General features: G+C 59.9%; 2 protein-coding genes and 2 non-coding genes across 10 annotated transcripts; all 4 read right to left on the minus strand.

Annotated features, from left to right (window-relative positions):
- Positions 1–471: 471 nt before the first annotated feature.
- On the minus strand, positions 472–553 carry TRNAS-CGA (transfer RNA serine (anticodon CGA)). The gene has a single exon. It is a non-coding gene; the product is annotated as a tRNA-Ser (tRNA).
- Positions 554–979: 426 nt separating this feature from the next.
- TRNAT-AGU (transfer RNA threonine (anticodon AGU)) lies at positions 980–1053 on the minus strand. The gene has a single exon. It is a non-coding gene; the product is annotated as a tRNA-Thr (tRNA).
- A 403-nt stretch (positions 1054–1456) lies between these two features.
- Positions 1457–16367, minus strand: PER1 (period circadian regulator 1). 7 transcript variants are annotated; one of them, XM_059908879.1, is made up of 24 exons: positions 16282–16354; positions 15979–16058; positions 10470–10886; positions 10254–10352; positions 10012–10166; positions 9790–9911; positions 9497–9698; positions 9292–9343; positions 9008–9150; positions 8547–8625; positions 8363–8469; positions 8030–8183; positions 7847–7955; positions 7627–7758; positions 7292–7397; positions 7021–7192; positions 6788–6918; positions 6466–6645; positions 5596–5829; positions 4176–4741; positions 3568–3742; positions 3191–3380; positions 2701–2851; positions 1457–2290 (listed from the first exon to the last, which is right to left on the minus strand). In XM_059908879.1, the coding sequence occupies exons 3-24, from the start codon at positions 10742–10744 to the stop codon at positions 2021–2023; spliced, it is 3804 nt and encodes a 1267-aa protein (XP_059764862.1). In that variant the 5' UTR covers positions 10745–10886; positions 15979–16058; positions 16282–16354; the 3' UTR covers positions 1457–2020. The 7 variants fall into 7 exon arrangements, with proteins under 7 accessions (XP_059764862.1, XP_059764860.1, XP_059764858.1 ...); XM_059908877.1 differs by having other exon boundaries at positions 15938–16058; XM_059908875.1 differs by having other exon boundaries at positions 15919–16058.
- A 1809-nt stretch (positions 16368–18176) lies between these two features.
- On the minus strand, positions 18177–21953 carry VAMP2 (vesicle associated membrane protein 2). The gene is made up of 5 exons (XM_059908855.1): positions 21832–21953; positions 21231–21351; positions 20591–20749; positions 20443–20494; positions 18177–19833 (listed from the first exon to the last, which is right to left on the minus strand). Coding segments are annotated over exons 1-5 (351 nt in total). The 5' UTR covers positions 21834–21953; the 3' UTR covers positions 18177–19816.
- Between the last annotated feature and the right edge of the window lie 954 nt (positions 21954–22907).

Raw genomic sequence — 22907 nt, forward strand, 5'->3', positions numbered from 1 at the left:
GGGCTTTTATCCTGTTCCATTGATCTATATGTCTGTTTTTGTGCCAGTACCGTAGTGTTTTGATTACCGAATGCCTTTTTAACACTGTGAAACAGGAAGTAAAGCTGAAGGAGGATGAAGGGATTCGTGGTTTGATGTGAAAAGGAATGAAAGAGTCGTGTAGGAGAGTTGGAGGGGAAATGGATGGGGAAATGTGATATGATTGCTAATAGCACTGAGAAAACACCTGAGTTTGGAGTTATGAATTCAAATTGGCAGTTAAAACGGCTTGTTGCTTGATATAACCTTTGGAGGAGGAGTAGAGGCAGGAATCTGAGGCCCGCAAGAGGGCGCTCGTGGACAGGTCCTGGGTGGCTGAGTCCCTGAGTCTTGGAATAAAAGTGGGATCTGCTCCAAAGGAAGACAGCACTGGAAAAACAAGTTGTTTTCTTCACCGGAGGTGGCAGTAGTATCCGTTCCCAAAACTACTGACGCTGTGAGCAGGATTCGAACCTGCGCGGGGAGACCCCATTGGATTTCGAGTCCAACGCCTTAACCACTCGGCCATCACAGCCGCGTGCGGCCTTGGGCCTGCGCAACTATAGCTGCCTATCAGCACGCCCGCCTCTCGCGAGCACCGTCTTACTGTCTTGATGTGTCAGTGCGCGTGCGCCTGTGAGGCAACGGCCCTACGGAAGCGGCGAATTTCCAGTTCTCTCTCCCTGCCCCGAGCCACAGTACAAAATGGGCCCAACCAAACCTGAGTCCACGTTCCCACCCCGCTGAAGGCAGACAAAGGGATGCCGCTACACCCTGGTTCATGACAGCTGGCGTGAGCCTTCAAATTCGCACTAAAAGTGCACAGGGAGGGAGACTCAAATAGCAACGGGATGGATGGTAAGAAGAATAATCCTTCGATACGTACAACAGAGAGGCCCCCCTCTCAAAGTCTGGAGATGTGTCCCCTTCGCAGCAATAATATACTACAGCCAACTGTCCCAGGCACCGCTGGGATTCGAACCCAGGATCTCCTGTTTACTAGACAGGCGCTTTAACCAGCTAAGCCACGGCGCCGATGGGTGGGTCGTTGAGTCTAGATATTGATCAGCTGTTCCTGAGGGTCACTAATCGAGAGACGACCGAAATAATGGTTGCCACGGGTCTTCAGCGACTCATCCTTTACAAGGTTCCCCCTTTCTTTCCCAAGTTCTGAGCCTGAGGGTTAATACTCTGCATCACCTCCCTCTCTCCCACACCGTTGGGGACCAACTTGACTATGAATGGGTGCGTGGCTCCCCGTCCCTTAGCCACCTAGACTGACCTTTCTCAGCGAGCAAGGGTGTGGGGAGAAGAGGGATGCAGGTCCTCACGGGAGGGAATGGCTCACTCTCACTACAACCTTCCGGAAAGCGGGGCGCCACACCTCCCCACAAAGAGCTCCCCTAACCCAACCCGCAAAGTTCATTCCACAAAGTCCTGGTATTTTTTTTCTTTTTATATTAAAAAATAACAGACACAATATCAAAAACACAAATGTCATCGGTAGAGGGTACAGCTGAGAACACCTGGGTCCCACCTGAGGGGCAGCACCAGGGACTCCACGGTCCACCAACCTCCCCCACCCCGGAGCAGCTAGGGGTCTGGACCACTGGGTCCTGCTTGGGCCTCAGAGGGCTGGCTCCCCCAATAAATAAACGCAGCCCCAACCCTCAGGGACAGGGACTCCGGCTCGGCTGGGGCTTGGAGAACCACTTCAGCAGCTTGTCAGCAACCCTGTCCAGGGGAAGGAACGACTCCTCAGCAGGGAGGGGAGGTGCGGCTTCTCTGGGCTGGGCTGAAGAGCGCCACTCTCTGTTCTCTAAGAGGCCAGGGGCAGCCCCTGGATCCTGCTGCTGGTGGGGGGGTAGGTCCCACCCCCGCTACAGCGGGAGAAGCCGGGACAGTTTTCTATTGGTTGGTCCAGCCACATCAGAGTTCTTCGAGTTGGGACATGGGAGAAGGAAGCTTCTCATGCATTCCCGGAGGTGGCCCCAAATGTAGTCTAGCTGGTGCCATTTTCTGCAGCAGGTAAGGCTAGACTGGATGAGCTCCCACCTTGTTCCTCCTCCTCCATGGCCAGGTCCTGAGAGCTTGAGACCGTGGCCCCAGCTTGGGCCTGGGCCTCATCACCACCCTCACCCTCACCACCACCGCCACCCCCCTCGCCTCCACCCTCCTCCATGGGCTCCAGCCCCAGTCCATCCATTTCCGAGAAGAGTGGGTCATCAGGGTGGCCAGGGTCTTGGGTGCTGCTACCGCAGTCCACACAGGCCTTGGAGAAAGAAAGGATATGAGTGAGTCAGGCAGAGTTCTCACTGCTGACCTGCCACCCTAGCTCCCCTTGTTCCCCAACTCGAGAGTACTTCCCAAAATGTACGCACAAGAAACATTAATCCACACGGATGCGCATGGGGTCAACAAGATTGGAAAATGCATTGTACCCTGTATCCAGACCCCACTATGGGACAATCACAATATACATTAGCATAAGATTGGCCAAGAAAAGGTCTACAGAAACACATGGGGTTTAACACTAAATAACCCAGCAGCAAACTTAGTGGAATTAACATCCTTCAGAATTAATGATCCAAGGAACAATGAGGGGATCAACCCTTAGCCTCTACCCTTTCAACTTGAGCTCAATTCTTTCTTCTCCCTCCTGGCCCAGACTTCTCTTCTCACCATCACATCAAGGGCCCGAGGCAGTTGACCCTTCCGGACCCAGGAGTGCACAGCACCCAGTTCCCTCCGCTGGTCCTCCGAGAACCGAGGCTGCTGCTTCTGCATGGCCCGGAGCCGCTCCCGGTCCTGCTTCAGCACAGAGGCCATGTCCCTGCTCCGGGAAGGGGTTCAGGAGGCAGAGAATGGGAGCTGGGGCCAGGGCCCACGAGGCTGGCATTTTTCCTTTACCTCAACTCCCCAGCTCCCCACTCACTGCCTCATGCTCCTCCCCTGAACCGGTGCTCCGGGAACTCAGGCCTTCCAAGACCAGGAAAGCTGCCCTCAGCCTGACTAATGATGGGGCTCCAAGGGGCGGGGGGCAGAACAGGAAAGCCCCAGGGCAGAGCCAGGCCCAGAAAGAAAACCCCAAGTTAGCTGCAGAGTGAGGGTGGGCCGCCAGCCTCCCCAGTCCTCTGAAAAAGAGGCAGAGGAGGTCCCTGAAAGTCCTCACCTGGAGGGCACCTGATAGGTCATCATGACATGCTGGTCAGCATTGGCCATGAGCAGCCAGATGGGATCCTGGAGCACGTACTTAATGACCTGGTCCCCGGGCTCAGCCCTGGCATGGGCAGCCCCAGCCTCAGCCTCGGAAGAATCGATGCTGCCGAAGTACCTGCTCGTGTGGCTGCTCTGACAGCTGCCTGTAGAGTGAGGGGCGGGCAGCCAACAGAGTCAGGCCGACCGGCGCTCCACCAGGCCTCGCTCAAGCCCACTGGCCTTAGGAAGCAGGGCAGGGGCCCAGGCTGCTCGGCCAAAGTGGGGCCTGGCCTCCCAACCCCCCAGACCCTGCCCTACCCCGGGAGGGGTTGTGGGAGGCGGGGCACTCACGCGCGACGCTGGCTGAGGTGCTGCTCCCCTCATGGGAGCCTGAACCAGACCCAGAGCCCAAGGAGCCCGAGGCAGCAGAGCCGGTGCCAGAGCGCGAGTCCTCCTGCAGCAGCAACTCCAGCAGGTCGCTGGAGCCCGAGAGCGCGTCCTGGTTGGAGGACTCAGTTATCTCCACCTGGGGGAGGGGAGGGGGACGGGGAGGGATTAAGGGATCAGCACCTAGGCTTCCCTTCAACTGCTGCCTCTGGCTGGGGGCACACCCAACCCAAGCGGCCTCTTCCCACTCCATGACAGTGGGCCCAGGCTGAGTGACAAGAGAGCTGGCGAAGAGTAGAGCCGTGACGCTGGACCCTTTCCAAGCGGCAGATGCACTCTCTGAAGTTATTGGGATGTCCTCACCACCTGTCAGACACAGGCCTGTCCCCACTTCATAGATGAGGCAGCTGATTTCTGCCTCATTCAGAAACGCAGCTGGGGCCGCCCACCCCACGACACCACCCTCTGGGGACGCCAGGTGGGCAGGGGGCAGGAGGAAGCCTAACGGGAGGAACGGGGGGAGAGGGCCGCATGGGGGCCGTAAGAGGATGGGGGCGGGCCTCAGTGCTCACCAGTCTGGCCGCTGGGTCAGCAGTCTCCTCACTGGGAGGGGGGCGCCCAGCACTACTCCCCTCGACACGGGGGGGCTCCTCAAGCTGCAGCAGATTTAGCTGGAGCGGGGAGCTGCATCTCGAGTTGAAGAGCGGAGAGTCGGGGCGGCGGGGAGGGCTGGGGGGCGGCAGGGGCAGGGACGGAGAAGGGGAGTGGGAGGTGGGGGTCTGGGGTACCCCACAGGGGTAGGTGGGTGGGGCAGGGAACAGATAGTTAGGGAGCACCAAGGCCACCAGTGGGGTCACCAGCGGGGCAGGGAAAGCTGCAGGAGACACAGATGTGGGTGCAGGCGGGAGAGGCTGGGGGCCTCCTCTCGGGGAGAACGCGGGGAGGGGGCAAGGCTGGACCACAGCCGGGAAGGGCGGCGTGGCTGGTGGTGGGGGCCAGGGGGCAGAGGATGGCACAGGCGACGGGTGGGAGACGTGGCAGGGGGCTTCGGCCTGCGGGGTCGGGTGCTGGCGGGAGCGCTTGGCTTTGGATCGGCAGTGGTGGCGGCGGCCGGGGGCCGCGGGGCTGTGGCGGCAGCCTGAGGGGAGAGACTAGGGTGAGCAAGGCCCTCGACCTGGGGGTTAGCGCCCCTGCCACCCCGGCTGCCCTGCCACTCGGACCAGGGAGAGGGTAGGCGAAGGACCCAGAAAGTCTGGCTCCCTGGCCCACACGTTAACAGAGGGGATGCTGGGGAGGTGGGGGGACCTTCAGGGAAGAGTCACAGGGACGCGGGATTCACTGACAAAGCGGCCGGGGAAGGAGAGGTTACACGAGGCGGGGTGCTGGGGGTGTGCAGAAGACCCAGGCCTGCTGGCGGACAGGAGGCAGGCGAGGTCGTGGACGAGCGGGCAGGTGGCTCCGGTCCAGCCACCAAACTCCAGCAGCCACTGCCAGCCTGGGCGACCCTCCTGCCAGTGGGGCCGTGCTCCGCGTGGCTCACGATGGAGCCAAGGTGGGCGGGAAAGCCCAGTCCCGAGCCCTGTGCCTGCCTGCAGGGGGCCTCCATCTGCCCTTGAAGCCCTGCCCCCACCCGAAGTCGTCCCAGTTCTCCCTGCCGGTCCACACAGATCTCCCAGTCAGCGGCAACTGAGTCCTGAGTGGGCTCGCTTCCTGCCCCTGCCCCCAGACGGGGCCTGGAGTGGCTTACCTGGAGCAGAGCGCCTCTGCCTGCCCGTCTCAGTGCTGCCCTCCTCTGGCGGCAGCCTGGACCCCCGCCCGCTGGGGAGGAGCTAGCGAGGGCCCGTCCCTAAGCAGGGCCCTGGTGGCGGAGGTGGCAGCAGCCTGGGTCCCTGGAGCACAAGGACCTCCCTCAAGAAGCCCTCCCCCGACAGTCTGGTCCTAGACCGGGCCGCAGGCAGGCTCAGGGACGTCCCAGGTGGCTACCCGGCTCACCGGGGGCCGAGGGGCCCGTGGAGGAGCCGTCAAGTCCACGCAGCCTGCCGAGGTCACGGAAACGGCTGAGGAAGGCCTGCTCCTCCTTCTGGGTGTGCAGGGACAGCACAGCCTTGGTCAGGCCCACTGGCCGGTAGGCACCTGCGGCTGGGTCAGGGGCCACCGTGGGGCTGGGGACTGGGCTGGGAGCTGGGCCGGGAGGCGGGCCAGGCAGGTCCTCCATCATGATGATGTCTGAGGAAGATGAGACAGAGGAAAGGTCAGAATCACCTTAAGCGTTAGCACACCCACACCACACGGCACCCTCCATGTCCAGCAGCTTAGCCAAAACCCTGGCCTCTGCCCTGCGGCCAAGCCTGGGCCTCCCCTGCATCTCTTGGCCGCCTCCCCACTGAGAACAGGCTCCGGGCCTTCTTCCCCATGTAAAGCCGTCCCAGGGTAAGAAAAGATACTCAGTCCCCGCCAGTGGCACTACCCTAGGATGACACCCCCGTGACTTTCCTTGGAAGGGAAGCCCACACCTCGCACTTCCCTCCCTCGTTTTCCAGGTCAATGCCCGAAGACCCTTCAGGGCTTTTCAACAGTCCCTGCCTCAGACCCTCTGTGGGCAGCACCTCAGGTTGAACTACACCCCAGACTTTGTGTGTGAACTGACAGTGAGAACACAGGAAGCAGGATGAGGGACAGACAAGGCGGCAGAGGCTGGCGGGCGGGGGGAGAGCAAGAAGCGGCAGCCCTGAGCTAAGACGGGGGCTCCTTCTCTCCATCAGGAACCAGAGGGCGGGAGAAGGCAGGTGGGGGGTGGGGGTGGGACGCTGGCTGGGGGACCAGATGGAGCCCGGGCACTGCCCCCCTCAGCCACGCCCGTACCCGATTCCGGGGGCTTCTTGTCTCCCACATGGACGATGGTGGAGCTGAAGCTACACTGACTGGTGACGGACACCACGCTCTCCGCCTTATTGGCCAGGGCGAGCGGGCTCAGGGCGCCTCCTCCCACCACCGGCTCCTTCAGAGGGGCGGCCCCCTCCCCAGACAGCACTGCCGATGGATCTGTACGGAGAGATGGTGCCAGTTACCACCCCGCTGGGAGGCTGGGGGGGACGGGACAGAGTGAGGTGGGGCCCCAAAGACAGAAATGTAGACGCAGGAACAGAGGACCGGGTGGTGGGGGCAGGGCGGCCTGGCTCTTCACCTTTCTCGGCCCCCACAGAGACCACGCCCGCCCGCTGCCTGTCCTCGTCGGAGGCCGAAGAGGTGGTGCAGGAGGAGGAGGAGGTGCATTTGCGCTTGGTCGTGCTGGGGAGGTTGCAGCTCTCCAGGTATCTGAGGAAGCACCAGAGGATGTGAGGGCAGTGCCTGGGTGGGGTGGGGCGGGGCGGGGCGGGGCCGGGGCCCAAGCGGGAGAAGGGGCCAGGATGGCCTTACCGGAGGATGCTGTCCAGGCAGTTGATCTGCTGGTAGGAGCAACTGGAGGCTTCTTTCCGCTCAGCCTCCTCAGGAGCCAAGGCTAGTGGGGCCTGGATTGGAGCAGGTGCCACCTCCAACTCTGGGTCTGCAGATTGGCAGGGAAGGGTCTTGGCCTTGAATGTGCCTGTAGCTGGGCCGAGGAGAGAAAAGCTCCTCTGGGTTGGGCTGAAGGTCATGGGACCCGCCCCGCCCCAGGCCTCACTCCTCACCCACACCCTCACCAACTCACCAGGGACGCGGGGCCGGGGCAGAGGCCGGGCCCGGGACTCAATAAAAAGCTGCTGCCCCTGATGCTTCACCAGGTGCACATCCTTACAGATCTGCTGGAAGGTCACCTGTGGGGCAGGGCAGTGGGCAGCATTGGGGGGGCGTGGCCAGCCTGGGGAGCCTAGGGCTTAGCGCAAGAAGAAGGCCCCAGTGGGGAGGCGCGGAGATCACGATGAGAGATGAGAGCAGGACGAGAAAGAAAAGGAGGTGGACGAGGCTCCTCTGGGCTTGGCAGTGCTGACTCTGAGAACAAGGGGACGGGGGACTAAAGGGGTGAAGTGGCAGAGAGGCACTCACCGGCGCAGGAGGCCCAGGTCCCTCGGCGTCACCCCCGTTGCTGGCACTGGAGGAGCCAGGGCTGAGGAGAGGGCCTGGGGAAGTCACCGGGCCGACTCCACAGAACCCCGTGGGGCTGGGGCTGTGCACAGGCTGAGGCAGGGAGAGCGACAGGTCAGATGTCCATGGCCCTGCTCCGCACGCCTTCCTCATTCCCAAGCCCCCTCCCCTCAACTCTCACCTGTAACAGCAGCCGGTGGATCTGCTCAGAGAGCTCCTGGATATCAGGGTCCAGGGAGAGAGCGGGGCTGAGGACTGGGGGAGTGAACACGTCTTCATTCAGGGGCGCCCTGCGGGGTGGGAAGGATGAGCTGAGCCCTGCCCCCTCCACACTGGCCCGCCCTCCAGGGCACCACCCACTTACGTGCGTACTTTGTGGCGGCCCAACACAAAGGCCACCTTGCGGCTCCAGGGGTGCACGAAGCCAGCCCAGCTGGTGTCCATGGTGACGTACTCCCCATTCCGGGCACAGAAGCGGATAGGGGAGTGGTCAAAGGGCTGGCCAGCCAGCTGCAGGACTGAAGAGAGTGGGAAATGAGGTGCGGGTCAGTGGGAGGGAGAGCTAAGTAAGGTGGTGGAGCCCTCCCCCCCACCCCAAAATCCAAGAGACCAAGGCGCTGAAAGACACAACCACAAGGGCAGCTGTTAGGAAGCCCGTGAGACAGCCAGAAGGGCGCACAGGATGAAAGGAACTCACTCTTCTTGTGGATGGCCAGCATGAGGGGTCGGTCCTCGGGATGCAGGAAGAGGAGCACTGGGGCCCCCAGGAGGTCCTGGGGGAGGTAGCCCAGCAACGGGGCGGCCCTGAAATGACAGGAGGCATCAGAATGGCCAAAGCCTCGGCCCTGGACACCTCCTTTTCCTCCAAGTCCTGACCTCACCTTTCATCCACATCCTGGAAGAGGCAGCTGGGCGTGTGCCTCGTAGTGAAGATCCTCTTGTCGGGGGGAATCCGGGGAGCTGAGGCACAGAAAGCGTGGCCATTGGATTTCATCCAGAATGGTCCAGCTCCTCAGCCCTCCATGCTGCCTCAGGCCCAGGCTGGCTGGCAGACAATTCTCTCCACAGCTCTGCCCTGGACCCTCTAGCCTACAAAGATGGTCTGGACAATTTCTGTGCCCCACGCCAATAATGAAACTGAAAACCAAGGTACTCTCCTTTACCTTCTCCTAGCTTAGGACTCTCATGCAACTCTACCTCTAAAGGGGCGTTCAAACCCTCATTCTAACAATACCTTCTGTGTTCCAAAACTGTCTTCCACACTCCTGTCCTGCCTCACCCCCAGCCTAGAGAAGGCCCCCTTCCTCCTACCCCAACCAGGCCAGGCCCCTGGCCCGCCCACCTTCATAACCAGAGTGGATGCGCTCTGCGATCAGCAGGCAGCACGGCTGCGCAGGGGCCCCATCAGAGACCCGGATCTTGGTCACATATGGGGTTAGGCGGAAGGGCTGGTACCTAGGCCCTGGATCTCGGTCAGGACCCCCTCTAGCCAGGAAAAGAAAGAGGCATTAGGGACTGTCAGTGAAGAGCCACCCACCCCCCCACCTCAAGGTCAAGGGCCACACAGCAAAGAAAGACAGGGGGTGTGGAAGGTGCAAGGGGTCTGCTCCCACGTCCCCTGCCTACCTGATACGGCAGAAGACAGACTTCTCCTGGGTGAAGTCCTTGAGGCCTGAACCTGAGACAGACCAGGAGAGCAGTGAGCACAGCTCGCCATCCCCTCCCTGGGTTGAGAAGAACCCAGCAAGGAAAACCCTGGGGCCCCTGGCCCCTCATGGCAGGTGTTTCCTGGGACTGCTCATCCCTCCCCCCAAGCACTTGGGGACCTCACCTGCCGAGGCCCCTGTGCCCCAGGTGGGCAGGCGAGATGGGGCAGTGGAACCATAGAAGACGCCCACATCCTGGGGAGCCAGGAGCTCTGAGAAGCGGGCACCGCGGAACACATCCTGCTTGCAGCGCAGCAGGATACCTGCCTGCTCAGAAATGTAGACGATGCGGCCTGTCAGGAAGGAGACAGCCACGGAGAAGGTATCCTAGGCGAGAAAGCAAAGACAAGAGCAGGTTCAGGAGCTGTGGGAGTGGGGCTGGGGGTGCGTCGGGATACAGAGGCTGGGCCGCGCTGACCTGGTTGCGAAGCGTGTACTCAGATGTGATGTGCTCCAGTTCCTCCAGGGTGTAGGTGGACATGTCCATGGCACAAGGCTCGCCCTCCTCCAGGCTCCACTGCTGGTAGTATTCCTGGTTGGCTGCAGGGTGCGGGCAGCGGCACACTTAGTGAGGAGACTGCCCCCATGGTAGTAGCCCAGGACCTGACCATTGCCCGCCCAGGAAGCACCACTCACTCACCTTGCACCTGCTTGACACAGGCCAGTGCGTACTGCAGCGTGGCCAGGGTCCCAGAGCGGCCCTTGCCCCTGCGCTCTGGTGGCAGCCGAAGCTTGAGCTCCCGCAGCGCCGTCATGAGTTCTTTCTGGGTCCTTGCCCGGGCAGACTGTTCACTGCTGCAGGGCCCACAGGGAGGGAGCGGGTACAGGCATTAGCCCCCAGCGTGGCCCCCAACCCTCTCCCCCAGCCCTCACCTCACGAACCTGCAGCCACTGGTAGACGGGTTGTCCTGCTCTGAGCTGGCACTCAGTAGGCTGTAGGCAATGGAACTGCTGGGTGGGGATGGGCTCTGAGAGTTTGTGCTAGGGGAGAAGCAACAGACCCAAGATGAGAAGAAAGTGGCCAGCAGCACGGGCCTGTCTCCCAGCTCAGTCTGCTCAAAAGACCACTCCTAGCACCTGCAACCCATCCAAACACACCTCTTGCTGCTTTCAGTGGTGTCCAGCAGGGCCGAGTCCTTGCCATTGCCGGAGGAGGAGCTATGTGAGCTCCGCTGAGATGCACCCCTGGACTCCGGTCCATTGGACTCATTGCCGCTGGAGCCATTGCTGTTGGCATCCGTGTCGTCAGCCAGGCTGGGGCCAGGACAAGGTCGATGCTGTGGAGGCCCAGGGGATGGAGCCCCTCCAGGACAAAAGGATTCCCCCGGCCTGGGGTCCCCTCCCCCATCAGCCCCTTCGAGGGGGCCGCTCATGTCTGGGCCATGGGGAGGGCAGGAGAACAGGGAAGGCGGAGAGGCCACCAGAGAGGCACGAGGGTGCCGGGAGGCCTGGCCAGGGGAGTGAGGTGGGAGACTCAAGCCTCAGAGAGCTGAGAAGTTTGATCACAGCCAGCGCCTGAAAAGAGAGACCAAGAAGCAGAAAAACCTGGGCTGTAAATTCACAACACCTGCCGGTTTCATTCAGACCCTCCCTTTCAGGCCCCCACGCTCCTGAGACCCAGGCTTCCAATATGGAGCCTAAGCAATTTCTGTTTCCTGTCCGCGTACGGGGCGGGGGGCGGGGGGCGGAGGGCGGGGGGGGGCGGGTCGCGGGGCTGCAGGTGGGAAGGGGCCTCTCTTGGTCCTTCCCCCACATCCCCTGCCAGCGTGGCCTGGGGAGGTAGCACCTAAGCGGTCGTCTAGAAAGAACTTCAGCTGTGAGCCACAGCCTGGATACTTCCCATCCCCAAATTGCCAGCAGGGCCCCACTCCGCCTGGAACTCCAAGGCCTCGGAGCAGAGGGCGAGCCTGCCGCCTTCTATATTTAGGCCTCCGGGCTAATTTTATCCGGGGGCGGTGCCACCTCCGCCGCACATGCGCGCGGACGTGCGCGGCCCCACCACGCGCTTCCGCCGCCACTGCGGTCGCCAGGGAAACCGACGTCAGCGGCTGAGCTCAGCGGTTGCTGGAGGGCCCGCAAGAGGGCGGGGGGGGGGGGCGACCCCTCCCCCATTTCTCGGCGGAAGCGGGGAAACGACACACTCCCGCACTTGCAAGCGCGACCAGGGGTCGCCCACCTCTAATAGATCCCCAGTCCCCGGAGGGCCGAGTGGCCGTAGGAAGAGGGGCAGCCATCGGGGTTTCAGAGGCTGGCCTTGCTCCCCAGGGCAAAACACAACCACCACCGCCCTCCGCGCAAAAGCCCCTAGACTGGCGCTCGCCAGGATCCCAATCATTCTGGTCAAGACAACACAGCCTTTCTTCCTCTGGCCCCTGCACCTTCTCCCGACCCCCAGGACCGAGGCCTCCCATTGTCAGGATCCCAGGAATCCTCTCTCTTCGGTCCCCTACTTTTCTATACACTCGCCACCACCGCCACCGCCCCCCCCACACACACACACCCATCCGAAGCAGACACACTCTGCTCTGACCAAGGGACGGACAAAGACCAGCAGACGGCTGTTCCCTTACTCTCCCTCCAACCACACCCCCAACCTCAGAGCATTTTCTGAGCTTCAGGAGGAAAGAGAAGGCTGTGGCCAACAGCAGGAACTAGCACCGGGAACGAGATGTTCCAGTTTGAACCGGGCTGACATCACAGCCGGCGCGAGGCCAGGGACTGGAGGAGGGAGCGCGGGAAGCGCGGAAAGCCCGAAGGGGTCCTGGTGCTGGGGCAAAACCGGGGCCCCCCGAGTGACAAAGGCAGCAGGGGGCATGCCTGATGAGGGTCAGGTGTGGGGCCGGGGCAGCTGGGAGCTGGGGGCAAAGCTGGAGGTAAGGTAGGCAGGTCAGGAGTGCGGACGCCCAGTGCAGGATTGTGAGGAATACCTAGGTCCCCGGGGACAGGGAGGGGGTGGACAACGGCAAGGAAGGCGGATTATTGGTGTGCCATCTGAGCGCCCGGGTCGAAAGCGGCCCATCAGGCTGGAAGTGGCGGCAGTCCGGCTCCGGGTCGAAGACCGGCCCCTGGGGTGGCCGCGGAGATGCTTACCTGGCCGCGCGAGTGCCCTCCGGCCGCCTGCCCGCCGCCGTTGCAGCCCGCAGCCGAGTGCAAGCTCCGCGGGGCCAGGAGGCGGGTTGCATAACGCCAGGCGCTGCCCCTCATTGGCCTCCTGCCGGCAGAGCCGCAGGCCCCGCCCCCAATTGGCTGGGGATCTCGTCCCGGCGCCTGATTGGCTACTGGCCCCCACTGAGGTCAGGGCTGTGTCACACACACGGGCGCACGTGGATCTGGGTGCTGGCGCTGGGCTGAAGGGCCCCAGACACCACAGCCCAGCCAATGGGCGCGGGACGCCTTGTACAGTAAATAATGGAAGGGAGGGGAGGTAAGCTGTCCCTCTTCAACGAAAATACCAGGGCCACAGTAGGTATTTAAGAGAGCTCTACTTCCTGAACTCATCAGCCTTGCACAACGGGACACCCTGGCCTTGCCAGGGGTGGGCAGAAAGAATGCAGACCTTAGGAGGTGGGCCAAGCTGGATGAGACAGCTGGTCCCTGGGAGGAGATGGACAGAAAACCCAGCTTGGCCTTTCCTAGGTTCCCCTCCCCAGCCTTGTCAACACAATAAAGCCATTTTACCCAATCCCTTCCTCTGACACTTCAAATCCTGTGGACAGCTAGGAGGAGGGTAATCGAGGGTCCACATCTGAGGAGGGGGTGGAGTGGGAGGAAGGATGCAAACAATAGAAGGGGCAGCCAGAGCCAACAGGAGCTGTGAAGGGAAACAATGGCAGGTGTTTCCATGGCCAATCAGAGAAAAGGTCACTGGGCAACCTACGTGGTGACTAATGCTTCTCTCCTGAGGATGCAGCCGCCCAGTTACGGCTGCCCCAAAAGTAGGGGCCAGGCAGCCAGGGCTGCAGGGGAACAAAGGGGTGGCTGAGAGAAGAGACCTTAGACAGAGAAAGGTGGGGTGGCAAGGGCTTCAGGTCCCCACCGCAAGGAGAAGAGAAAGCCAAGGACCTCATCATCTGTCTCTTAACTGTATTCCGCAGCCCCCAGGAGAGAAGCTGACACACAGTAGGTGATCATAAACATGGTGACTTTATAACTAGAGCTAGGGGAGGGGGAGGGGCCTCAGTAATAGAGAAGGAGCTGGAAATTACATTTTTTTTTTAAGAGGCCAGAAGCAGAACACTGAGTCCTAATTTGGGGGAATAAAGTGCCAGCTTGGGCCGCAAAGAGCTGCAGTTACACAGACCCCCTCCATCCAAGACTGATGTGTAGTTCCTCTCAGGGCTCCCTGGAAACGTGGGTGGCAAGTGAAGAGGCTGATGCTGACGTAATCAGCGTGGGTGCACACCCCTCACTGTCACGTGGCCTAAGCTTTCCTTAACAATTGTGTTCCCCATGGTGGGGTGGGCAGGGTCAGGGCTCTGTGGAAAAGCTTACAGAATAACCCAGAAAAACCAAAGCAAGAAAACACAGGAAATAAAGGATTCAGGAGCCTGGATTCTCAGTCTTCTCTCCTTGAAAATGTCCCCCCAACTCATATACTGTGGCCCAGTCCCTTGTCTCCTTTTCAGACACCTCTTCTCTGGAAACATCCTTTTTCTTCTTCCTTAGCACTCCTTAGGGCTCTAGATGTGATCTCCCCCGACAGAGGCGATCCTTGCTCTCCACCTCCACCTCCACCTCCACCTCCATATTTTTCTTTTGCGTAGACAAAAGGGTCCAGCGCTCCAGCAGCTCTCAAGGCCCTAACCAGGATCCTGCCTCACGGTCCCCACAGTAACCAGACCCTGCTGCCGTCAATGGAGGAGAGGGGGCGGGAGGCGGCGGTGACGTCAAAGCGGAGGAAGGGGGCGGGGCGGGGCAGCCGGGGAATGTGGGGCAGGGAGGCTGGAGAGGCAGCGGTTTGGGAGGCGGCCAGCCCGAGAGGGCGGCGGCCAGCGAACTTGGGAACATCATGTTCTTTTGGCTGGTAGCCCAGGACATGCACCCAGCCTGGACGCCTCCCCCCCAACCCAACGACAGCCGTCCTGTCCCAAAGCCAGGGATTCCTGGAGAGAGGATTAGGAGGAAGGGGTCCCCCGGGGTCCCCCCCTCCCCCGCCCCCACGCCTGGCTCTTTTCTCCAGACTCGCATCCGCCCTCCCCTTGGCTTGCTCCTACAGCTCCTGGCATTGGCTTTCCCCCTCTCCCAGACTGTACACATCTGCTGGCCCGATCCCAAAGCCAGGGCGGGGAAGTTGGAGGCCAGGTTCTGCAAGAGACCTTTGTTCCTTCCCTGAGGCCCCCTTCAGAGCCTGAATCTCTTGTTACTACAGTAGCAGAGACAGGGAGGAGGGATAGGGAGGAGAATGGGTCTAGGATGAGGAACTCGAACTGGGAAAGAGCAAATGGCCCAGCCTGGGGCCTGGATCTTGGGAGAGGGATAAAAGGGAGGAATGAAGGTTTGGGGCTGGTGCCTCAAGACAAGAACCAGGAAGAGGGAAATGGGGCGGGGGTCACCAAAATTTTCAAAACAACTTAAGAATGTGAGAATAGTTCCCAACCACAGCATTCACATAAATCTTATACCCTGTCACTGTTCTTTTGTCACCCTATAACAATTTTGTTTTACCTAAAAAAAAAAAAATTAAAAACATGACCCAGGCATTGCGCTGAGCACTTTACATACATTATCTTATTTAATCTTCAGAACAATCCTGTGAGATGGGTATCATTATCCCCATTCCACAAGGACCAACTAAGGCTCAGAAATTACCAAACTTGCCTAAAATGCCTCATAATCAGTTCTCAGGCTCTTAACAAATGGGACCCAGGGTTCAAATCTGAGCTCTGATAATGGCTTGTCATTCTGGTTTCTTACCCTTCAGGAACCTGTGAGGTGTTACCAGCTCTGGGAACCTGGGCCTCTCAAACACTCAGCCAATTCTAAGTTTGGTGCCTAAAACACAGACTCCATCCAACCTCTCCTCTACTCTGGGACATTCAGTTTGCACTCTCCACACACTTCAAATCATCACAGTCCCAGTTTTCACATGCTCACAAAGTCCTTGAGATCACCCTAGCAGCCACCAGCCCCAGTGATTTCCTAGGAACCCCACTTCCTCACTCTTCCACCTTACCGCAGGTCACTTTACCACAGGCCTGGTTGCTTGTACAGACAGACAGATACCAGAGCACCCTGTTGGTGCCTCCTCACCTCCAGGGGCTCAGGAAGACACGTGTACAGCCAATCTGCACAAATCCATCCTCCCTCTCAGGATCCGACAGTTGCTACCCCACGTTTACTACCAAAGATGGCTCCGAATCCCAACCCCTCCCCTTTACACATGAGAAAGACATCCAGAGCCCTGATGTGACTAGCTCAGGGTCACACAAATCATCACCCCACCCTTTTTCAAATCACCGTATCCCCTTTGGTGCCCTCTCAACTGCCCTACCAGGACCTCTCTCCAGCCTCAGAACCCCTGCCTATTTCAAGTGCTTAAGGCACCTACCCAAACAGCAGTCACTCACTGGAACGTCTCCCACCGGCTCTCAGGGGTCCTGTCCCGTACCTCCCTGGGAGCAGGGTTCTCAGCTCCCTCAGTTCGCTGGCTTCTGAGCCCCTCCCCGCGGCAGTCAGGAGTACAGGGACCTTAGGGCATGGAGGGATTTGAAGTCAGGGATTCCCGCTCCCCTCTCTCTAGAGCTGAGTTCGCAGCCCCTATTCCCGCGCAACCATCAGAGCTCCCACCGCGGTGATCACGCATTTGCAAGATTCCCCCTCACGGCAATGCATTAACACCCCTCCTTACAGAACCACCGCGGAAAAACCCATACCGACCGCCGCTCCTCACCCTCCACGCCTGAGCACTTACCGCTCAGCGCGCACGCCGTCCAATTTCTTCCCAACTAGCATCAAGGAGACTTGGATTCGCTTCTCCAGGCCCGCCCGCCGACCAGGATGCCACACCCCTCAAGCTTATTGGCCGAAGGGCGCCGACCCATGCCCCGCGCCGCGTGCGGCCACCCAGCCCCCGCACTGCCACCATTGGCGCCGCCCGCCTCCCTCATCTTCTCATTGGTCAGTTTGCCAACCAGCAGTGACAGATACACGTGCGGGAGGGGCCACCCTAGCACGTTGATTGGAAGCTGACCTAAAGCCACGCCCACATCCACCTCCGAGGTTCTTATTGGCTGTGGCAGCGTCCCCCGACCTGCCTAAATCGGTGACGCAGACGCCAGTCCAGTCCTCCAAATTTTCTCATAGGCTGAGAGGTCCCGGAGCTGTAGAGGACACGTGCGGGCGATCTCACGCGGCAACTTGTTTACCTAGAAGCTGGGGATTTTCCTTGACGACACGCTAACCCAGGACGGCCGAGTCTGCGCAGGCGCAGATGTGAGGGGTGGTGGCTTTGGTGGGGGCGCTTTGTGAGCCGTCAGGCGCGTGACAAGAGCGCCCCCGCGCTGGGACTGCGGACCTGGGTTCCTGAAGCTCCCTGAAGCTGAAAGCTGCTAGCATTACGGTGAAGCGCTCTTCAGGTCTCAGTGCCGCGTGGTAACGATGAAGATGATAGCCACCTCCCAGATTATATTTTCTGTGGGCCAGGCCATGCGCTTCTTACAAACCCAGAGGAGGCGGCTTATCTACTTGCCACCGTCTCATAAATGAGACTGAGATCCAGAGAGGTTACATAATGTATCCGGATTAACACGCTAGTGTCCAGTGGGGTCAAGATTTGAACCCAGGTCCCTGATACGATAAAGAAGGTGGGTCCTAAGGCCTGCGGGAACCCTAAACCTGTGAAGGACTCAGTAGATGAAGCACAAAAAGGCCCTGAGCACTGTCTTGAAACTAGTAAGCCCTCAACAAGAGATGAACATTATAATGACTGTATACCTAATGGTAAGAATCACCTGGGTCCTTTACAACTGCTGAATCAATCTCCGGGGAAGGGGCCTGAAAATCTATTTTTAAAAGCATTCCCGGTAGTTCTTAGGAGCCTAAAAGTTTGGGAAACACTAGGTTTCCTAAGCTGCTGAATCCTCATGCTGCAGCCCAGAAAAGTGGGCCCTCCAGAACTCACCTAGCACTCGCCACCCACTGTTAAAAGTGCCTGTGGGCAGGGATGCTAGGGTGCAACATCAAGGGCGTTATAGAGCTGGAGGTTAAAGGAGTTCAGTATGGGGTCCAGAGCCACCAGTCGGACAACACAGAGTGCAGGGACAGCAGGCCATCTACAGCCAGCTCCACACCGCACTCAGCTGGATCTCCCTGAGCTGTTTTTTTCAGTAAGTATTTACTAACGCCTTCTGGATGTTAGCACTGTGCTAGGCACAACGAGGGAGAGATGTTTCACAGTTGTTCCATCTACTTCAGGCCTAGGAGTAAATGACCACGGGAGAGACTGCAGAGCATTTGAGACTTCAATCAAGGAGTAGAAAGGGATCCAATAAACAGCAGGAGCATGCCCGCAGGGAAGGGAGAGTTGCGGCGGGGGGGGGGGGGGGGGGGGGGGCTGGGAAGCCCAGACCTCAGGGTTCACAGGACTACAGGACTGAGAGACACTGGGATCATGAACACTTCCCATTATCAACTCCTGGTGCCCCCTCGTGGCCATTTGGGGAATCACACCTTGCCTTTGCCCTGCCCAAGGTCAGGCCCCTTGGCAAAGCTGTCGCTTCCAGATGTATCTTTCTCAACCTTCCTGTTAAACCTGCAGATCCAATACGCTTCCCACTGGTTAAGAAAAGATCTTAGAACACCACCTGGTTACTCATTACACATTTATTGTACATTTTCACAATATGGATGCGCCACAGAATTGGGGGCATGGGGTGAGGGAAGGGGGGCAGGGGATACTGGGATAATATGGGGGGTCTGGAACACAGCACCCTCACCCCCAGCATCTCTCCCTACCCTTTCACACCACAGCTTTGATCTCCCTGCTCCCCCTCCACACAGGAACCTCGACTGTGGGGGGAAGAAAGAGTTTAGGGGGTGCCCTCCAGTGGCAGGTTAAGGGACTGCACCCTCAGACCCCTAAAATTGTGCCATTTAAAAAGACATTAGACCCTTCCTTCATCATTTCACCTAAAGAAGAGACCCGGAGAGGGGCAAGAATCCCCGTCTTGCAGCGCGTCCCATGCACACATTGGCAGTGACCAGTACCCCCAGCCTGAGTTCAAGGGGGCAGTCAGAGGAGCTGGGCAGTGACGGGGCAACACCCCCCCAATGAGGGAGGAGGGATTTCAGTCCAGCCCCCAACAGGGGTGGGGCCAGAGATTTCAGGAAGGAACTGGGGGGATTCTTTGCCCTGCCCCATCCTCCCCAAGGCAGTGATGACCCCCCCGACACACTGGCAGCCACCTCTCCCAAGAGAGATCAGATTGTGGCCAAGCCCCAACTCTCCTGGTGGGAGGAGGAGCAGGCAGATCAGGCAGATGGGAGGGAGGGAGACCCCATGGGAATGTCAACTGAGCACCCCACATGGAAACTGGGGAGCAGGAATGTGGGGAGAGACTCCAAGTGGCAGAATTATTGGTCCATCATAACACACTGAACTCCAAGACACTTACACACCAGCTGGGGGGAGGGAAAGGAGGGACAAGAGGTTTGGAAAATCGGGGTAGGGGAGGCAAACTGGACTAGGGGGGCTAGGAGGGGGCGATCCTGGGGGCCAGAACAGGCTGGCTCCCCAAAAGCCCAGGCTCCCCACCACCTGCAAGTAACGTCATGCAAATGAAAGTGTGATACAAGGCCCAACAGGGACTAACTCCTCAGTAAAAAAGAAACACAGGTTGAAAGACTGAACAGAAGAGAAAATGGGGGGGGGGGGAAGGAAACCAAAAGGGATGTCAGTAGGCAAATGGATGCTAATTAACATGCTGGAAGCTCCCAGAAGACCTTGGGATTCTTAGGACCATAAGGGACCAGTCTCGAAGCCTCCCAATGATGCAAAGAAGATGCACCTAGGGAGGCCTGGACAGTTGCTTTTTATATTTTTTGCAGGGGGTTGGAGGTATGGGGAAGTCCAGGGCGGGAGGAAGGATCAGCTAAATCCAAGGGAAGGAGAGGAAGAGAGGACTGCATAGCAGATGCAAATGAAGGGGACTTGAGGCTGGTCAGGAGGAAAGGGAAGGAGGGAAAGAGAAAAAGGAGGTGACGGGAACCTCAGGAAGGGGTGCTAAGGACAACCGGAAAAAATCTTCTAGTAATAAAACTACAAACAGACCAAATATATATAATATTATATGTATAAATAACAGCTGGCTATTTACAAGGGGGCACACACACAACACACACACACGGATCCGGGGAGGTGGGGCTGGAAGATATGGCTGAGAGGTGGAGGAGCAGCTGGGGGTGGGGGGGAGAGGCCCTTCTCTGGGCAGGGCAGGCTCCTCAGGGGTTTAAGAGCTGAAGTAAACTGTGGAGAGGGAAAGAGAAGGAAGAAGAGGGAGAAAGGAGAAAGAGAGAGAAAGCAGTGTGTCAGCCCGGCCCTGCTCCCATCTTCCCCACCTCCCAGCTGGTTGACATCCCTTCCCCTCTTGGCCTCAGGTTCTCCATCTGTAACACAAAGAGGCTGGACAGGTCGGTTCCAAGGTCTCTGCAACTCCACGGTACGGCCTTGGGGCCACAGACCCCTAATCCTCTGGGCCTCTGAGACCACAGCTCTCAGACAGTGGGGTGGTTGGCTTCCTAGCTGTTTCTCAAGCCCCTGGGTCTTTACTGCTCTCCCACTCCCCAATTCCAGGGTTCCCAGACTGGGCTCCTAGGCCCAAAGGGTCCTCAAGGGAGCAGTGGGGATCCACCAGCTTTCCTGTTTCCAAAAATCTTAGCAGAAATTGCCCAGAATCAGGCAAAGAGCAAGCTAAACAGCTTCAAGGTTTGGGGCTGTAGATCAATCAGAACTTCTACTGGCAGCTATATGTGCTTTCTGCTGAATAGTAAAAATTAGGTTAATGACCTTCAAAACCCAGAAATCACAGGGGAAACCTCTTCAAGAAAGGGCCCTAACCACTCCCACCCTACTCACCGATGATGATAATGAGGATGATGGCGCAAATCACTCCCAAGATGATCATCATCTGGGGGCGAGAGGGGAGGGTCAGTGAGACAGACCATGATACTCCCGTTCGCCCACCACTCCTCCTATTTGCCCTCCCGCCTGCCTCCACCCTTACCTTGAGGTTTTTCCACCAGTATTTGCGCTTGAGCTTGGCTGCACTTGTTTCAAACTGGGAGGCCCCTGCTTGGAGTGCGTCTGCACGGTCGTCCAGCTCCGACAGCTTCTGGTCCCGCTCCAGGACCTTGTCCACATTCACCCTCATGATGTCCACCACCTGGGGGAAGGCCCGCAAGGCAGGGGGAGTGTGCCAAGGCCCATCGCAAAGAGCACTCCTCCACCATGAGCCCACATATGCAACACGCACCCCGATGCTGCTTGGCTAACACGACAAGGACATACATAGAACATGCCTAGCACAGCCGCAGATGCGCCAAGGAGCACGCATCAGGGGCATGCTGGTAGCCAGACATCTCAGATATCACAGCAGCACCCTCTATTTACCGAGCCTCAAACAGCCTGCCAGTCACCAGAGCACACCCGCCCAGGGTGAACACCCCAGGCTAGCAAGGCTGACTGACACCCCACGGCCCTCCCAACTGCATGCTGACAAGGACCGGGCATGGCATATTTTTGTCCCCAAACTCATAAACATGAACTGCCATCACCCCCAACCCAAGACGGGCCCGCACACCGGTTTGCCAACCCTCAGGGTCCTTCCCACTGGCCTCTGACACCGCCCCCCCCCCCCAACTCACCTCATCCACCTGGGCCTGTGTCTGCTGCAGTCTCCTGTTACTGGTGAGGTTTGGAGGGGGCGCAGGGGGGCCTCCCTCCCCAGCCGAGGCGGCAGGGGGGGCGGTGGCAGCGGTGGCCGACCTGAAGGGCAGGGACGGATCAATACCCAAGGCCTGGAGCCCTTGGCCCCGCAGCCAAGGCCCCGCCCATCCGCCTGTCCATCCATCCGTCCCTCCCTTCCTCCTTCCCGGGAAGAAAGCCACCCGATAGGAACCCTGGACTCCGTCCGGCCTCGCGGGCGAGCTGTTGCGTGACCTTGAGTGAGGACCCCTCCCCCCCGGGCCTCAGTTTCCCCGTCTGTCAAATGAGGGTGGACCCGAAACGACAGGCGGCAGCGATGACAGGGGCGGGGCGGGCGCACGCTGGTCCGCTCCCTCCCGCGGCCAGGGCCCGCGCGGCCAGCCGGGGACGCGGAGCCCTCCGGCTGCCTGCGCGCAGTCACTGGCGCCGGCCTGGTCTCGGGATGCGGGGCGCGAGTCGAACCCCGGGCCCTCCCCGGGCCTGGGCCCAAGGGTGGCGGCCGGCGCGGGCCACCTGGTGCGGGCGCGGGAGCCAACTCACATGGCGGGGGCAGCGGGCGGAGGACTTGGCAGCGGCAGTGATGGCGGCGGCGGGGACTCGCGCTGGCTCCGACTGGCGCTGGCTGCCCGGGACAGGAAGATGGCGGCCGCACGTCACTCACATCCGGGCACTGCGGGCGGGGGCGGGGCGCGGCGGGCCTCTAGTCGGCAGCCGGGCCGCGGGGGCGGGGCGCGGAGAGCGGAGATCGCGCCTGGCTGGGCAGCTGGTCTGGCGCTGCGGGGCCCCAGCCACTCCCTCATCGCCCGGGAGCCCGGAGCCTGGCGGCCGCGGCTTCCCCACACTGACAGCTGGCCCACCCGGTCTGACCACAGCCCTCCCCGTCGTCCCCTTGCCCCCGCCGCCTGGCCCTTACGGCACCCTTCAGCCCCAAACACGTCCTCCTCCAACTCCGTGAAACCCATCAACCGGTCCGCACCCCACCCAGCCCCGGGTCTCGGCCTGCCCCCAGGTCCCAACGCCTGTTGATCCGCCTTCAGCATGTGGAATGGGCGGGCGGGGGGAAATCAGAAGGGGCAAGTGCAGGTTCCCGGGCCATGCGGATAGCTGGGACCCCGCTGCTGAGGTGAAGTGGTGGCAGTTGGTCCCCAGCCCCTTGCCCCGCAGGTGGATATCTCAAGGGAGGTCTGGGGCCCCTGACAGCTGAGTAGGGGGGATAGCAACACGATCGTCACAGCTGAGGTTCAGACCGGGGGTCCTTGGCAGGAGAGGCCTGACTGAGGTGGGGCAAGCTTAGGGCGCCGGGAGGAGAGCACGGGGCTGCCCCGTGGGGCTGCTTCAGGTGGTGGCTGCAGACTGGCCTAAACCTAGCTCCGTCCCAGAGTGGGGGCAGCTACGCCGGCAGCAGCAGGAGGGCTCAACCTCTGATCCCAGGCACAGGGCCTGGGCGAAAGGACAGGACTTTTGCTTTTTTGTTGTTTTGGTTTTCCTTTAGGCGGAAGGACAGTAAGTAGGCAGGGACGGCACCTGCGGTACCCAGGTACTTGGTACTACTTTACGTGCGGATTAACCTCATTGGTGTCATCCTAACAGCTCCTGTCCTGGCTCTGGACCCAAAA

This window comes from Balaenoptera ricei, chromosome 20 (genome assembly GCF_028023285.1).
Source record: "Balaenoptera ricei isolate mBalRic1 chromosome 20, mBalRic1.hap2, whole genome shotgun sequence".
Lineage (NCBI taxonomy): Eukaryota > Metazoa > Chordata > Mammalia > Artiodactyla > Balaenopteridae > Balaenoptera > Balaenoptera ricei.

What these genes read in the sequence shown, in the direction of transcription:
- PER1 (XM_059908878.1), bottom strand. Translation starts at nt 10,744, where the DNA reads ATGAGCGGCCCCCTCGAAGGGGCTGATGGGGGAGGGGACCCCAGGCCG. An exon ending in TCTGTCTTCTGCCGTATCAG is followed by an intron (nt 9,151 to 9,291) that starts GTAGGCAGGGGA and finishes TTTCCTGGCTAG; the next exon opens with AGGGGGTCCTGACCGAGATC. An exon ending in TCCACCGGCTGCTGTTACAG is followed by an intron (nt 7,759 to 7,846) that starts GTGAGAGTTGAG and finishes TCCCTGCCTCAG; the next exon opens with CCTGTGCACAGCCCCAGCCC.
- VAMP2 (XM_059908855.1), bottom strand. An exon ending in CACAGGCCCAGGTGGATGAG is followed by an intron (nt 20,750 to 21,230) that starts GTGAGTTGGGGG and finishes GCCTTCCCCCAG; the next exon opens with GTGGTGGACATCATGAGGGT. An exon ending in ACTGGTGGAAAAACCTCAAG is followed by an intron (nt 20,495 to 20,590) that starts GTAAGGGTGGAG and finishes TCTCGCCCCCAG; the next exon opens with ATGATGATCATCTTGGGAGT.